This window comes from Dendrobates tinctorius, unplaced genomic scaffold (genome assembly GCF_039654945.1).
Source record: "Dendrobates tinctorius isolate UK_male_01 unplaced genomic scaffold, ASM3965494v1 ptg000165l, whole genome shotgun sequence".
Classification (NCBI taxonomy): domain Eukaryota; kingdom Metazoa; phylum Chordata; class Amphibia; order Anura; family Dendrobatidae; genus Dendrobates; species Dendrobates tinctorius.
Window position 1 is genome coordinate 9,872,176 of NW_027361832.1, and position 18,529 is coordinate 9,890,704.

At 41.3% G+C, this 18,529-nt stretch overlaps 1 protein-coding gene across 2 annotated transcripts in view; it reads left to right on the plus strand.

Moving 5' to 3' along the window:
- NIPAL2 (NIPA like domain containing 2) overlaps positions 1–18,529 on the plus strand; it is a 220,127-nt gene that overhangs the window by 63,297 nt on the left and 138,301 nt on the right. For both annotated transcript variants that reach the window (XM_073550473.1, XM_073550474.1), the window contains 2 exons: positions 391–562; positions 11,812–11,871. In XM_073550473.1, coding sequence (XP_073406574.1) covers positions 391–562; positions 11,812–11,871 — 232 coding nt within the window. The remainder of the gene's footprint in view (positions 1–390; positions 563–11,811; positions 11,872–18,529) is intronic.

The window sequence follows — 18,529 nt, forward strand, 5'->3', positions numbered from 1 at the left end:
TTTACTGAATGATTCTGCAGACCGCAATTAGCAGGAAAACCAACAGCATTAAAATCCTAAAGATGCAAAATTTTTAGCCCAAAATACAAATATTTAAAGGTGGAAACCGTGTGGAAAGTAAACCTCTACGTGGGAAATGCTACCATTCTGATTTTGGGAACTATTTGGGTCATGGTTCTGTTTTAGGGCCAAATACTTGTAAAAATTATATTGGATTTTTCTTTTGATTTACTGCCAATTCTGTATTTATATAGAAATATTGACTGCATCTACCCACTTAACTCAAAATGTTTTTGTGCGTCCAACCTTGCATGAAGCAATTATATTTTTGCAGTTTGCTATGACTATACAATAATATAACCTTACAGAATAATAATTTTTCTGTTTCAGAAATACACACATGTTCGGTTAGCTCAGAGACAAGATCCATTGCCTTATTATAAAAGCAAGCTCTGGTGGTGTGGAGTTCTGCTAATGGGCGTCGGTGAACTGGGGAACTTCGCTGCTTATGGTTTTGCCCCAGCAACTTTAATCGCTCCTCTAGGTTGTGTTGCAGTGATAGGTAAGTATAATTGCCTGTTGTCATGTTGATTCTTAAAAATGATTTCTACAGAAATATACTTGTATATATTTTATGGGCTTCTCCATGTAATATAAGGTATGCCGTAGATGTTTGATTACTGCAGGTGCCTCTTTAGGTGGCACATCCCCCCCCTTTTTTGTGCAGTAGAAGCTTCAAGAAGCTAGCCTCGTAGTGGAGGAAAGGCAAGAGAAAGCCTGCTACCATTTTTTTTTTTTTTTAAGTTATGGGACTAAGGGCGTAGTCAACCCGAGATTGGAACGCTATGCTCGGACTGGCTAGCAGCTCTCCCAGCCCAAACATGACCGCTTCATATATTTCTAGGCAGTTATCACGCTCAGATCGGGAGAGCCACCAGCCAGTCCGAGCATTGCGCTCCAATCTCTATCATATTTATAGGGTTGTTTGTTTGCGCCCTTAGGCTGAGTTCACACGTGGCGTTTTTTTCGCGTTTCCGCGGCTGTTTTAACCGCGCGATTTTGCTGCGAAAACGCGAAAAATAAGCATCCCATGCATTCCTATGGGATTCCGCAATGCTGTGCTAATGCTGCGGTTTTTACCGCGGCGGAATCGCTTCGCGGTAAAAACCGCAGCATGCTCATTAATTTGCGGAATCGCGGCGATCCCGCACCCATAGGAATGCATTGTTCCGCTTACTTCCCGCATGTGGCTGTGCACACCATGCGGAAAGTAAGCAGAACAATGGTGGATGGTACCTACGGTCCGGAGGAGAGGAGACTGTCCTCCGGGCTTTGGGTACCATATCCCTGTAAAAAATAGAATTTAAAAATAAAAAATATTGTTATTCTCACCCTCCGACGTCCCGCGCAGTCTTTCCGCTTCTCTTTACGCTCCCGTTCCCAGTAGTCCTTTGCGAAAATGCCCGCGATGGCGTCCGTTCTCGCGGGATCGCGAAGTCTCGCGGTCATTCGCGTGACGTCATCGCGAATTACCGCGAGACATCGCGATCCCGTGGAGTGGCAGTAACATTCTTGCACTGTTCACTAATCTCTATGACTAAGCAATATATGCATGGGAGCTGAGTTAAAGGAGAAATAAGATACTATTATCAGCCGGGGTCATTCTTTCATGTCAGACTAGTAGAATTAGTAGCGCTTACCCGGGCTTAATTAAAGAAGAAAAAAAAAAAAAAAACTCTTCAAAAAATTCTTCAAAAAATGCAACTAACAGAGATAATGTTTAAGACAGAGGTATGAAAGTGATTGCTCCCAAGGGCAAAAGGAGCTAAACCTGATAGGAGGCTATACAGGATTTTCATATATATAACACTCTTTTAGAGCTAACGCACAAGCAATATTTAAGCAAATACATAAATAATTTTTTTTCATTAGACCAAGGAGGCACAGTATTGTAAAATTAATTATAAATATAAAATTGCAATTAGGTATTGCATTAAGTGCAAACAAATCTATAAAAAATATATAAAAAACCACAAGGCGGGGACTGCATAACTAGGTTGACATTATCAACAAGGGAAACTGACACAAATAGTGCAAATAAAATTTTAAATTTAAATAGAACAAAGAGAAATTATCGCAAAGAACTCAGAAACCATCTATACACATGAGGGTCCTTTTTTTTCCTTTTTTTTTTTCTCTTAAGGTTACAGAGCATGTGAATATGGGTGTAAACAAAAATTCCACTGTCTAGGTAAAAACCTCAGTTATTTCATTTAAACCCTGTGGTTTCAGACTCCCTAATTTGTAGATCCAATAGGCTTCCTTTCTATTTAGTTTCGTTGATCTGTTCGGTGCACATTTAGGTATATGATCGATAGGGCTAATTTTTAATAATTTCGAATTCTTATCATGTACCAAAGCGTAATGTCTGGACAGCCCATGAGTAAGCAGGCCTTTTTTAATATTATGCCGATGGGAGTTCAATCTGAGGTGTAGGGGTTGTGTGGTCCTCCCTACATATTGCTTACCACAGGGACATTCAATGACATAAATGACAAAGTCAGAGTTACAATTTAGAACAAAAGGGATCATAAATTTCTCTTTAGTAGAAAATGAAATTATATAATCAGCTTTATGATTTATATTAGAACAGCATAAGCAGTTCCTCGTGCCACATTTAAAAATTCCTTTAGTTGAATTCAGGGTGTAACCGTTAATGGGGCTAGCATGAGCTCTCAGGCGGCTAGGGGCTATTAGATCCTTGATTGTGGGGGCTCTACGGAATGTAACCCCGGGATTCCTTGGAAGGATATTGTTCAGAATGGGATCGTTCAGTAATATATGCCAATTCTTATGAAAAATTCTACGGATTTCATTATGTTCAATGGAGAATTGCGTTATAAAATTCATTGAAAAGTTCTTATCAGTAATGACTTGCTGGGATATTGGGATATTTTAAAGAAAAGATTTTTTGCCCAAAAATACCCTTCACACTTAATTAAGAATGCCTTTAAAAACTCTCTCAAAGTAAATCAGAGAGCATTGCTGGAGCCTAAAGAGCAAGTCATTACTGATAAGAACTTTTCAATGAATTTTATAACGCAATTCTCCATTGAACATAATGAAATCCGTAGAATTTTTCATAAGAATTGGCATATATTACTGAACGATCCCATTCTGAACAATATCCTTCCAAGGAATCCCGGGGTTACATTCCGTAGAGCCCCCACAATCAAGGATCTAATAGCCCCTAGCCGCCTGAGAGCTCATGCTAGCCCCATTAACGGTTACACCCTGAATTCAACTAAAGGAATTTTTAAATGTGGCACGAGGAACTGCTTATGCTGTTCTAATATAAATCATAAAGCTGATTATATAATTTCATTTTCTACTAAAGAGAAATTTATGATCCCTTTTGTTTTAAATTGTAACTCTGACTTTGTCATTTATGTCATTGAATGTCCCTGTGGTAAGCAATATGTAGGGAGGACCACACAACCCCTACACCTCAGATTGAACTCCCATCGGCATAATATTAAAAAAGGCCTGCTTACTCATGGGCTGTCCAGACATTACGCTTTGGTACATGATAAGAATTCGAAATTATTAAAAATTAGCCCTATCGATCATATACCTAAATGTGCACCGAACAGATCAACGAAACTAAATAGAAAGGAAGCCTATTGGATCTACAAATTAGGGAGTCTGAAACCACAGGGAAATAACTGAGGTTTTTACCTAGACAGTGGAATTTTTGTTTACACCCATATTCACATGCTCTGTAACCTTAAGGGAAAAAAAAAAAAAAAAAAAGGACCCTCATGTGTATAGATGGCTTCTGAGTTCTTTGCGATAATTTCTCTTTGTTCTATTTAAATTTAAAATTTTATTTGCACTATTTGTGTCAGTTTCCCTTGTTGATAATGTCAACCTAGTTATGCAGTCCCCGCCTTGTGGTTTTTTATATATTTTTTATAGATTTGTTTGCACTTAATGCAATACCTAATTGCAATTTTATATTTATAATTAATTTTACAATACTGTGCCTCCTTGGTCTAATGAAAAAAAATTATTTATGTATTTGCTTAAATATTGCTTGTGCGTTAGCTCTAAAAGAGTGTTATATATATGAAAATCCTGTATAGCCTCCTATCAGGTTTAGCTCCTTTTGCCCTTGGGAGCAATCACTTTCATACCTCTGTCTTAAACATTATCTCTGTTAGGCCGGTTTCACACTAGCGCATTTTCAGCGCGCGCACGGCCGGGGGTAGCTCCGCCCCCGATCCGGCTCTCTGCCCGGCGTGCCCGCCCCTTCCTTGTAGCGCCGCCTCCTAGCGGACAGCGGCGCCTGCGATCGGCGCACCCTATCTTTAGCATAGGGTGCGCCGATCGTGCGCAGGCCGTGCGCTAGTTGCGCTTTGACCTGCGCTGCGCACTTTTGACGGTGCGGCGTGCGCGCCAAAATCGAACTTTTCGGATTTTGGCGCGCACGGCGCACCGTCATAAGTGCGCAGCGCAGGTCAAAGCGCAACTAGCGCACGACCTGCGCACGATCGGCGCACCCTATGCTAAAGATAGGGTGCGCCGATCGCAGGCGCCGCCGTCCGCTAGGAGGCGGCGCTACAGGCAAGGGGCGGGCACGCCGGGCAGAGAGCCGGCTCGGGGGCGGAGCTACCCCCGGCCGTGCGTGCGCATAAAATGCGCTAATGTGAAACCGGCCTTAGTTGCATTTTTTGAAGAATTTTTTGAAGAGTTTTTTTTTTGTTTGTTTTTTTTTCTTTAATTAAGCCCGGGTAAGCACTACTAATTCTACTAGTCTGACATGAAAGAATGACCCCGGCTGATAATAGTATCTTATTTCTCCTTTAACTCAGCTCCCATGCATATATTGCCTAGCCATAGAGATTAGTGAACAGTACAAGAATGTTACTGCCACTCCTTCACAGTGAAAAGACTTGTGTCACTTGTTGAACACAAAAACTGCCTGCGATCTTATCTATTAATGAAGCCACCCATTCACTCTGCCGCTTTATCCTGCGTTTTTTCTTTGAGCAGTAGTGGGCTCCTGCACAGCGTCCTGTGTGTTGCTGCATCTGATATTAACCCCCTTTTTTTATGTGCTTCATGTTAAATCTAAAATTTGCCCATGATCTTTGTATCAGTGAAGTAATGAATCCATGCTGTCTGCGTTCTCATTCTGAGCAGCGCTGACTGCTGTGCAGCTTCTCGTGTGTTGCTGCTTTTAGCATCCTTTATTATTTTTTAACCCATTTCCTCTATACTAAAAAATAATTTTATATTTAATTTTTTAGAAATTAACTAAAATTATATATTTTTTATTGGTAAAGAATTAAAATTATGTTTTTACTTTTTTCCCCTTTTTGTATAAATATTGCAATGCTTTCAATGAAAAAAAAGCGGTTTGCTGTTTCCATACGATAGTCCACTTGTAAGGTATCCACCTCTAAACAGGAATAAACTCCCCCCTCCCTTTTTTTTTTTTTTTTTGTTTAAATCGTAAATTTGACTTTATCATCTGTTTTGTAAACGAAAATTTAATCAAAAAATCTTTTAAAATACGTATTCTTTTGTAATATATCTTAGGTTAACTGTTAATCATGTGGTGTCATTGAACTTTGACACTGCACTATCTGACTTGCTGGCACTCATTTTTTTGAAATCCAGCATCCTTTCAAACCTATTTATGTCTGTGATACCTGTATGTATTTGTGGTATTTCCTGATGAAGGGGGCATGAGACCCCTGAAACGCGTAGAATAAAAACCACTGCAATCTTACAGCATTCTCCTGGAATTTGTCTAAAGCGGCAGCGAGGAATATAGCTACAAACTCCCTTTGGATTCATCATGTAGGTCATAGAAATTTGAATAAAATTATACTTTTTTTAAATTAGTTTTATTAAACATTTTCCAAACACATACAAATCCTAGTAAATCCTAATGACTCGTCTAGATTACAGCATATTACCTATCTTCTCGAGCAGCTCCCCATCCCATCCACCCATCAAATCTAGAAGGTTCCCACCATTTATATTTTTATTCACGAGTAGAGATAGTGAGATATGAAGAATTCCAAAAGTCCCAAATCCTAGAAAATTTTAGCAGACATGTTTTGTTTTGATAGACTGTTTTTTCGTATGGGATTATTGAATTAACTAGTGGCATCCATGATCGCAACGTAGGTTGTGAGTTACCCATCCAGCACATCGCCAGTAGCTTCCTGGCTGGAAAAAGCGTTTCCCACAAGAAAATCTTAATATAGTGATTCCAGATATCTTTGTCTTGTACACCAAACAGACAAACTGACAAACTAGAATAAATATTAAGGAGAATAAAAGAGTAGTCCCCTCACTCCAAAAGGATGAAACAACTGAGCAAGCCAAAATCATATGTTTAAAGTCTGCATCTGGGGTATGACACAGCAGACATTCCAGAGTAGGAGACAGTAAAATTATACTTTGATATCTGCATTACTATGTCTCATTCTAGAGTAAACCACATTTTTCTTTTTCTTAATATGTAAATGAGCTGTTGAGATCTATGGGCCAGGCATTGATCTCCCTGAGAATCTGCCTCCAGAACTTATTTTATAATGAGAGGAGGTGTTACTAGTGTGAGACATGTAAATCAGGAGAGTAGACTGTCAGTCACTACATGTCTAACACTGGTAACACCCTCTTTGATTATAAAATAAGCTCTGGAGGCAGATCCCAATCTACATTTCCTACAAGTATTTCTTTGGAGCGTGGGAGCAAACCGTAGAACCAAGAATAAACGCACACAAACACGGGGAGAACATACAAACTCCTTGCCAATGTTGTCCTTGGTGGGACTTAAACCCAAGACCCCCAACACTATATAGTGCAAGTCAACGAGCACATAATACATAATTACAAAAAGAGAGGGGAACGTGTCAGAGGACAACCATTTGCATGTAACAATTAGACCTATGATGATAAGTTCATGTATAAATGACTAGTTGTCGTCAATGATAAATGACGCAGTTTATTGGGAGATTGATGTTTGATTGCTTTTAAAAGGAATAAATGCGTGTAAGTGTCCTTTAAGCTGCTTCACAGATACAATTACCAAAACAAATAGCTCAGGGACGTGACTTCCAGATACAGAAGAGTATTTCTAGGGCCTTTTGGCCTTATCTGTTTAATGCACACTGCTGTCAGAGATTAGACTTGTACTGAGATAACAGATGGTTTAGAAAGTTAATGTCATTTTTGTTTTCCCCTTGAGAGTCTTTACAAACTAGATTCAGGCTCCAAGCCTAACAGCCATGCAATGCAAAAAATAAAAAATAAAATAAAATGAAAGAATGAGATATAAAACGAAGAGAACCATAACATTATAATTACATACCATTTATTTTTCCATACAGAAACAGCGCTATTCAGAAGCATTGACGTCCTGTTCAGGAAACCCCCATGTGATTGACTGTAACGCTTGTTCCGCTTGATTATATAGTGTCTGTATCATGGCCACAAATCCCGACATTCAATATTTTCTTTTCTTCCAAGAGATCCTCGGCCTGTTTTAGCCTGTCTCATCAGATACAGGTCATAGTGCTGATGAGCAGAATATTCCAGCAATGATAAAGTCCTGGAAATGGCCATGAAATTCTTCTTGCAGTGCCAAGGCTAATACGCAGATCATATTCATTACAGAATAGAGAAAACTGCACCATTTGTATCTGCAACATGTAAATGGAGTCTTGTAAGACCCCATAAATTGCATTGTCCTGTACTGCCATATGAAGTTTTGGTACAAAATTTGAGCATGGTGGCTCATTGGTTAGTACTGTAGCTTTGCAGTGCTGGGGTCCTGGGTTCAAATCCCACCAAGGATGAAATCCTCAAGGAGTTTGTGAGTCTCCCCGTGTTTGCGTGGGTTTCCTCCGGTTTCCTCCCACACTCCAAAGACATACTGATAAGGAATGTAGATTGTGAGCCCCAGTGGGTACAGTGATGATGTCTGTAAAGCGCTGTGGAATATGTTGGCACTGTATAAGTAAATTGTAATAATGCGTGTAAAAACAACAACATTGTTTGCGTCTACAACTTCTATGAAGGTCTCTGCATTATTTCTTCCATCTGCCTCTTATTTCTTAATAAAAATGGATGAGAATAGGACTACAGAGAGAATTTTGTAGTCTGTAACCATGGAAGCACGACGGCCAGCAGAAGAGCTGTTACAACTAGTGTTGAGCATTCCGATACCGCAAGTATCGGGTATCGGCCGATACTTGCTGTATCGGAATTCCGATACCGACTTCCGATATTTTTTCAATATCGGAAGTCGGCATCGGAATCGGAAGTTCAAAGTTGATTGACAGCCTGACGTCATCATGATGCGCGGTGTGTGCGCATCATGATGCGCCGTCATTTCGGGCCTTCCGGGGGTCTCTGCCGGCCTGCCGGGGGGCTGTGTGGACTGCCCGGGGTCTGTACCGGCCTGCCGGGGGGCTGTGCCGGCCTGCCGGTGGTCTGTGCACCCTGTGGGGGTCTGTACCGGCCTGCCGGGGGGCTGTGCCGGCCTGCCGGTGGTCTGTGCACCCTGTGGGGGTCTGTACCGGCCTGCCGGGGGGCTGTGCCGGCCTGCCGGGGGGCTGTGCTGATGTCCGGGGGGCTGTGCAAGCATCGTCCGATGGGACTACAAGTCCCATCTGGCGATGCCTGCTACCATGACAGTGATTGACACATTAGCCAATGATGGGACAGTAGTAGTCCCATCATCCGGCTAATGTGTTAAATGTTAAAAAAAAAAAAAAATACTACATACATACTACATGCATGCTACATACATACTACATGCTACATACATACTACATGCTACATACCACATACATACCACATACATACCACATACATACTACATACATACCACATACATACCACATATATACCACATATATACCACATACATACCACATACATACTACATACATACTACATACATAACACATATATACTACATGCATGCTACATACATACTACATGCTACATATATACTACATACATACTACATACATACTACATATATACTACATGCATGCTACATACATACTACATGCTACATACATACTACATATATACTACATGCATACTACATACATACTACATGCATGCTACATACATACTACATGCTACATACATACCACATACATACTACATACATACTACATGCATGCTACATACATACTACATGCTACATACATACTACATATATACTACATGCATGCTACATACATACTACATGCTACATACATACTACATATATACTACATGCATGCTACATACATACTACATACATACTACATATATACTACATGCATGCTACATACATACTACATGCTACATACATACTACATATATACTACATACATACTACATACATACTACATGCATGCTACATACATACTACATGCTACATACATACCACATACATACTACATACATACATGCTACATACATACTACATATATACTACATGCATGCTACATACATACTGCATGCTACATGCATGCTACATACATACTACATACATACTACATGCTACATACATACCACATATATACTACATACATACAATACATTCATACAATACATACATAGACATACAGTACATATAACATAGAGTAACATACTTACCAATACTTGTCACATTGTTCCCCGAAGCCATTGTCTTTTACGGAATAAATATTAACATAAACCACAAAAATACTCACCCACGATCCGAAGCAGTCCACGAGTGTGTCCCACGACGATCTTGGGTAGAGAACTGCAGCATCAGCTGTTGCTGCCGTTCTCTACGGGCTGCAGGAATCCAATGACGGAAGGTAGGTATCCTTCCGCACTGTATTCCTCCGCCACTTAAAAAAAAAAGTCCCTAGTCTCACTTTATGCCATTGCTGTGTGGGAATTTTCCACGCAGCAATGGCATAAAGTGAGACTAGGGACTTTTTTTTTTTTAAGTGGCGGAGGAATACAGTGCGGAAGGATACCTACCTTCCGTCATTGGATTCCTGCAGCCCGTAGAGAACGGCAGCAACAGCTGATGCTGCAGTTCTCTACCCAAGATCGTCGTGGGACACACTCGTGGACTGCTTCGGATCGTGGGTGAGTATTTTTGTGGTTTGTTATGTTAATATTTATTCCGTAAAAGACAATGGCTTCGGGGAACAATGTGACAAGTATTGGTAAGTATGTTACTCTATGTTATATGTTCTGTATGTCTATGTATGTATTGTATGTAGTATGTATGTAGTATATATGTGGTATGTATGTAGTATGTATGTAGTATGTATGTAGCATGCATGTAGCATGCAGTATGTATGTAGCATGCATGTAGTATATATGTAGTATGTATGTAGTATGTATGTGGTATGTATGTAGCATGTAGTATGTATGTAGTATGTATGTAGTATGTATGTAGTATGTATGTAGTATGTATGTAGTATGTATGTAGCATATATGTAGTATGTATGTAGCATGTAGTATATATGTAGTATGTATGTAGTATGTATGTAGCATATATGTAGTATGTATGTAGCATGTAGTATATATGTAGTATATATGTAGCATGCAGTATGTATGTAGTATGTATGTGGTATGTATATAGCATGTAGTATGTATGTAGCATGCAGTATGTATGTAGTATATATGTAGTATGTATGTAGCATGTAGTATATATGTAGTATGCATGTTGCATGCATGTAGTATATATGTAGTATGTATGTTGCATGTAGTATATATGTAGTATGTATGTTGCATGTAGTATATATGTAGTATGCATGTTGCATGCATGTAGTATATATGTAGTATGTATGTTGCATGTAGTATATATGTAGTATGAATGTAGCATGTATGTAGTATGTAGTATGAATGTAGCATGTATGTAGTATGCATGTTGTATGTATGTAGCATGTATGTAGCATGTAATTTTTTTTTTTATTTTTTTTTTTTTTTTACATTCAACACATTAGCCGGATGATGGGACTACTACTGTCCCATCATTGGCTAATGTGTCAATCACTGTCATGGTAGCAGGCATCGCCCGATGGGACTTGTAGTCCCATCGGACGATGCCTGCACAGCCCCCCGGCAGGCCGGCACAGCCCCCCGGCAGGCCGGCACAGCCCCCCGGCAGGCCGGCACAGCCCCCCGGCAGGCCGGCACAGCCCCCCGGAGCCTGCACAGCCCCCCGGCAGGCCGGCACAGACCACCGGAGCCTGCACAGACCCCCTGGCAGGACGGCACAGCCCCCCGAAAGGCCCGTACAGACCCCAGAGAGGCTGTACAAGGGAAAAACAGGATTTTTCTTATTCCGATACCGGAAGTCCCATAGACTTGAATGGGACTTCCGGTATCGGAATCGGCGATACCGATACTTTTTTTTAAGATCGGCCGATCCATTCCGATCCGATACTTTGAAGTATCGGACGGTATCGCTCAACTCTAGTTACAACCCTTTTAAAGTTAAACGGAGAAATTAAGAAATTTAAAAAAAAAAAAAACTATAATCCTCAATAATTTTTTATGTTGGTATGAGAAGTTTAGATAAATGGAAGAACAATTTAAAAATGTCTTTTTCAGGAGTTTTTCTACTGTTATATTTTGTTTTGATGAAAGATAACAGTAGAGGGACAAACATGTCTCACTTTTCTTCTACAGTACAAATATGTGTTTATAACGGTCTGGATCAGATCTGATTTACTGTGTTGGAGCTTGGAATTGAGAATATTTTAGGAAATATGCTTATATTAATAAATCCCTTTATTGCAGGTAGTGCAGCAATCTCGGTTTTGTACCTGAAGGAATCTTTGAAGGCATCTGATGTCATAGGTAAGAATTTAAATGTCAAAATGTTGGCAGGATACTCTCCAAGCATGTGACAACAGAACTTCTTTTTTCAGGAACAATCGGGAACAATATATGATAAGCTTAATAGATCAGGCATAAATCATTTGTGTGTTTTCTATCTGTACAGCATCTACAGCAGGCTGCTTCTCTCATACACAGACACAGGAAAAACAGGAAATACAGTCACATGCTCTCCCTGTGTGAGCCTCTGGGAGTTTTTTTTTGTTCTATCTCTATAAACAGCATACAAATCTACGAACTGAATACTGACAGAAAGGAATGGAGTTGTTGCTCCAAATATATTCCAACACAAAAGTACTGTATGTATATTTGTATAATTCTATTAAATGCGTATTGAGAACTGATTATTCCAGAATTGTGCAATCATAGAGAGGACGGTAAGTGAATGCAATGTTTGGACTTTATGTTCCTGTGTTTTTTGTTAGTATAGGTAATGGGGTGCTCACCACAATAAAGTGGGTGCTCAGGGGTAAGGAAAATACTAATAGAAAAGATAACCCCGGCACACTCGTTTGAATTACGAGAAAACAATGCACATAGCTGCTCTTAATTTTTATTTGAAGCGGACCAAAAATGAAAAATACAGACAAAATTATCCAACGTTTCGGCTCGCAGGCCTTTATCAAGGAATTATCTGTAATGATAAACAAATCTTTCAAAACCATGCAAATATTCTTATGCACTCAAAAAAATAAAATGATAAAAAAATAATAAAAGGTCCATATAGTACATTCAAGTATCAAAATCAATTACACATTATAACATAAAAATTGTCAAAATACAATGTAATATTGTGAAACATTTCCACAAGAGAAGGTGTACATATACAAATATATTTTTTTCTCCACCCCAATATATAAGTATCTCATAAGACAAGATTAATGCAAATTGTATTCAATACCTGTAAATAGATAGAAGACAAACGGGTCCTAAATGCTGACTGGATCAACGTTCAATAGTGACCTATAAGAGTCACCTACTATGAAGCAAAAACACATAGAGAAAGTAGAGAAAGTATATTAATCTTGTCTTATGAGATACTTATATATTGGGGTGGAGAAAAAAATATATTTGTATATGTACACCTTCTCTTGTGGAAATGTTTCACAATATTACATTGTATTTTGACAATTTTTATGTTATAATGTGTAATTGATTTTGATACTTGAATGTACTATATGGACCTTTTATTATTTTTTTTATCATTTTATTTTTTTGAGTGCATAAGAATATTTGCATGGTTTTGAAAGATTTGTTTATCATTACAGATAATTCTTTGATAAAGGCCTGCGAGCCGAAACGTTGGATAATTTTGTCTGTATTTTTCATTTTTGGTCCGCTTCAAATAAAAATTAAGAGCAGCTATGTGCATTGTTTTCTCGTAATTCAAACGAGTGTGCCGGGGTTATCTTTTCTACCTGTGTTTTTTGTTGTTTTTTTTTTCAGCAAGAATAGGGCAGAATGAAGTGCAATTTTGCCTTAGAAAATAAAGCTTTAGTTGAGATACATTTGAAAACGGATCTGACATACCTGTAATGGCTCCATTAAAGGGGTTGTCCAATGAAAACAAACTATCACCTATTCAAGAACCTGTACTGATCATCAGAATGAGATACTTTAAACACCTGTTAGAATGAAGCAGCAGTACTTGACCCCTTCCTCCTTACCCCCCACTAGCTCCCCATTCCACTCAGTCAATGGGGCTCCTGAGCATTGTGCTCGGCTTTTTCCAGCAGCCCCATAGAGAATTTAAAGGGGATGTCTCACAAACAATTTAAAATTGTAATTAATAGATCGTGGAATAATAACTTCCACAATTGGATGGATTACAAAAATGTTCCTGTACTGAGATAATCTTATAATAATAATCTTTATATAGCGCCAATATATTCCACAGCGCTTTACAGTTTAACAGTTTCAAAACACAAGTCATAAGTAACAACGTTAACAATACAATATTTAAAGCAAAATAAGATGACCCTGCTCGTGAGAGCTTACAATCTACAATGAGGTGAGGGAGATACAAAGTACAGGTGTGTATTTACAATTGTATATTTACAATGATGGTCCAGCCATCTTGAGGGAGTGAAGGATGGATGGAGATAGTGAATGGGCTACACACGCACACTTAAGGCCCCGTCACACTAAGCGACTTACCAGCGATCCCGACACCGATATCAAGGTGTTAGGATCGCTAGTAAGTCGCTATGTGATCGCTGGTGAGCTGTCACACAGACAGCTTCACCAGCGATCAGCACAGCGATGCCGAGCGCCCGGCATCGCTTGCCATCGCTGTAAAAAATAGAATCAAAATAAAAAATTTTGTTATTCTCACCTTCCGACGTCCCGTTCAGCCATCCTGCCTCTCTCCACGCTCTGGTCCCAGTGATCCTTTGCACGAATGACCGCGAGATGTCACGGTCTCGAGGGATAACAAAGTCTCGAGATGTTCTTTAGGTGTAAGAGGCAAGAGCGGGCAAGAGATTGTATATGGGATGTGAAGGAGAGATTGGTGTCAAACATAACACCCAGACAGCGCGCCTGCTGCCGGGGTGTTATTGTGGTACCACCCACGGAGAGGGAAATGTCAGATTTAGGGAGGTTAGTAGACGGCGGGAGCAGAAGAAGTTCAGTTTTGGAGAGGTTGAGTTTTCAGATAGAGAGTGGACATGATATTGGAGACTGCGGACAGACAGTGACTGGCGTTCTGTAGTACAGTGGGGGTAAGGTCAGGGGAAGACGTATATAGTTGTGTGTCATCAGCATAAAGATGGTACTGAAAGCCAAATCCGCTGATGGTCTGTCCAGTTGGGGCCATGTAGAGAGAGAAAAGAAAAGGGGGCCAAGGACAGCCCTGAGGTACCCCGACAGCAAGAGGAAGAGGAGATGACGTGGAGCCAGAGAACAAAACACTGAAGGAGCGGTCAGAAAGATAGGAAGAGAACCAGGAGAGAACAGTGTCCTTAATGCCTAGTGACTGGAGCCTAGAGAGTAGGAGATGGTGGTCAACAGTATCGAAAGCTGCAGATAGGTCAAGAAGAATGAGCAGAGAGTGGTCACCGTTACGTTTTGCTGTCAGAAGGTCATTGGTCACTTTGATGAGTGCAGTTTCAGTCAAATGTAGGGGGCGGAAGCCGGATTGAGAAGGGTCTAGAAGGGAGTGAGTGGAGAGGTAACGGGTAAGGCGGGAGTAAACTAGGCGTTCCAAAAGTTTAGAGATGAAGGGGAGATTGGAGACTGGTCTGTAGTTGTTTGTGCAGGATGGGTCGAGAGCGGGTTTCTTTAGTAATGGAGTAACAATGGCATGTTTGAAGCAGGATGGGAAAATGCCCGAGGAGAGGGAGAGATTAAAGATTGTAGTTAGGTGGGTTGTGACGACTGGAGAGAGAGACTGGAGGAGATGTGAGGGAATGGGGTCGGTAGTGCATGTAGTCGGACGAGAAGAAGAGAGGAGTCTGGAGACTACTTCTTCTGTGATGGGATCAAACGTGGAAAGTGAGCCAGGGGAGATGTAGGAAGGGATGGGAGTCACAGCACTTGGTGTTTGGGAGCAGATTTCCTGATGGATATTATCTATTTTTTCTGTAAAGTGGGAGGCCAGGTCATCAGCACAAATGTCTGTGATAGGGGCTGTGCTTTTGGCCTGAGGAGGGAGTGAAAAGTGTCAAAAAGTTTCTTGGGGTTGTTGGCTAGTGAGGAGATCAGGGTGGTGAAGTAGGTCTGTTTGGCGAGGTGAAGGGCAGCGTTATAGGTTCTTAACATAAATTTGAAGTGGATGAAATCTTTTGGTGTGCAGGTTTTTCTCCATAGGCATTCAGCACTCCTAGAGCATCGCTGGAGAAGTTGAGTTTGCGATGTGAGCCAGGGCTGTTTTACTCTGTGCTTGGAGGTTCTGAGGGTGAGGGGAGCTACTTGGTCAAGGGTGCCTCTAAGAGTGTCATTGTAGTGATGAACAGCCAGATTAGGACAGGAAAAAGGAGATTGGGGACAGTGATGAGTGTAGGGAATCTGAAGGTGTCTGAGGGTTAATGGCTTGTAGATTTCTGACTGTGTGGTAGGTAGGAGTGAGCTGGGGTGGGCGAGGATTTGTGAGCGTGAAGGAGAGAATGTTGTGGTCATAGAGTGGAAGCGGTGAGTTATTTAGGTGGGAGATTGAACAGCCGGCCGAAGACCAGATCAAGGGTGTTAACGTCCTTGTGTGTCTCAGAAGTTGAGAGCTGCGAGAGGCCTAGAGAGGTGGTTAGTGATAGAAGCTGGGATGCAGATGTGGAAGTAGGGCTGTTAATGGGGATGTTGAAGTCTCCCAGGATGAGGGTTGGAAGTTCTGAGGACATGAAGTGCGGCAGCCAGGCTGAAAAGTGGTCAAGGAAGTGGGTGGGTGAGCCTGGGGGCCGGTATATGACCGCTACCCTGAGGGGGAGGGGACGGAAGAGCCTGATGGTGTGGACCTCAAAAGAAGGGAATAAGAGTGATGGGACTGGGGGGATGACCTGGAAAGTGCATTGTGGGGACAGGAGTATGCCGACTCCACCACCATGTGTGTTTGTGGGTCTCGGGGAGTGAGAGAATTGTAAGCCACCGTAGGAAATGGCAGCAGGAGAGACAGTGTCAGAATCCTGAATCCAGGTTTCAGTGAGGGCCAACTGATTAAGAGAGTTGTTCAGAAAGTAGTTGTGTAGGAAAGGAAGCTTGTTACAAGCAGACCGTGGATTCCAGAGGGCATAATTAAAAGATGGAGATGAGGGAGTGCAAGTAATATTAATAATTATGGTTTCAATACAAGGTAAGGTAGGGGTTGAGGTTGGGGGAGATATCCCCTGAAATCAGTAGGAGTAGGAAGATAAAGAGCAAATAGTTGTTGGAACTGTAAGTAGTTTGTTTCTGTGATGTGTTTGGGCAAGATGGGCTGAGGTTTCTCAGGAAGGTGAGGAGTGCATCGGAGCTGTACATGGGAAAGGGAAGTATAGAGGGGCTGATGTGTATGAGTCCTGATGGAGGGGGGGATAGGGTTGTGAATGTGGATGGCAAGGGAACACAGGAGGACAAAAATAAAGCACATGGTTAAAGGGGAGAGCAAAGTGTGGGTTACCTGACTCCTGCCCTGATTAACTGCCATGTATAACTGCCATTTTCCTGATGCTTAGCTTCTGTGATGCTTTGCTTATGGGATGCTTGCGTGCTGCACCCCACACTGCATCTGCACCCCACACTGCGTGCTTCCCCTTAGGAACTACTACATATATAGGCCACACTACAGGGTCAGGAGAGAGGAATTGTGGGAGCTGGTTGGGTATAATTTGGCAGCTGGGGCCAGCACACCAGGGGATGGTTAGATGATCAAAGGCACTAGACCCGGCTGTGTCAATATGCTATAGCACCTTCCACCTGATAGGATCTAGAGAGGCCCCAGTCATGGATCTAAAGCAGTAAGTATTACATACAGTGCAACAAATGAATTATACCAAAGCTTTAGCAAGCACATTAAAATATGCAGCAAAATGGTAAACCAGCAGAAGTATAGAGTTGTACCATTTGGATATATTGCAGCAGAAAATAGAGGCAGCAGAGGTGGGAAGTTGTACCATTCAGGCTGCTTGCTAGCAGTGAATGGAGTGAAATACATGCAGGGTGGCTCAGTTGATTACGTGTGTGAAGAGAGAAGATGAATGTTAATTCCATGCCATGTATAACTGCCGTTTTCCTGATGCTTAGCTTCTGTGATGCTTTGCTTATGGGATGCTTGCGTGCTGCACCCCACACTGCATGATAATGTGCCCCTGCTGTGTGCTGTGTAATGGCTGTGTCTGACCATACAGGAACATGATCTGATCATACCACAGCTCCTGGGCGGGGGAGGAAGCAAAAGAGAGTATACAGGCATTACAGCACAGGATCGTAGATGCTGTTTTTTGTAATGAAAAACCTTACCCTGGCATCTATAATCACGTGCTGTCTTGTATGTATACTTTTAAATTTTAACACATAGAATAAAAATAACTTCCACAATTGTAAGATATATTTAATAAAATGAACTTTTTTTCTTGTGAAACCCCCTTTAATTAAGTGGGTTTTGCAACTGACATGATGCTGCATTTGCAACTGGGATAAAATTTCCCATGCCAAGGATAATATTGCTGATTGGTGCATATCTTAATGGACTGACCCCCATTGAACGGTAAGTTATCACCTACACAATGGATCTTCACTGGACAACCCCATTTAAGACCAGAAGACCATGACACAAATGTGAGTATAGATAGGCTTAAGGTCCCGTCACACTAAACGATGCACCAGCGATCCCGACAATGATACGACCTTGTCAGGATCGCTGGTGCCTTGCTACATGATTGCTGGTGAGCTGTCAAACAGGCAGACTCACCAGCTATCAGGACCAGCGAGGACGCTGGTATCCAAGGTAAATATCGGGTAACTAAGCGCGCATCACTTAGTTACCCGCTGTGTACCTTGGATACCAGCTCCCAGCACAAGCACGCAGGTATCTAAAGTACACAGCGGGTAACTAAGCGACGTGCGCGCTTAGTTACCCGATATTTACCCTGGATACCAGCTCCCAGCGTCTGCTTACAGCGCTGGGAGCTCGCTGATCGTTGGTCTCCCG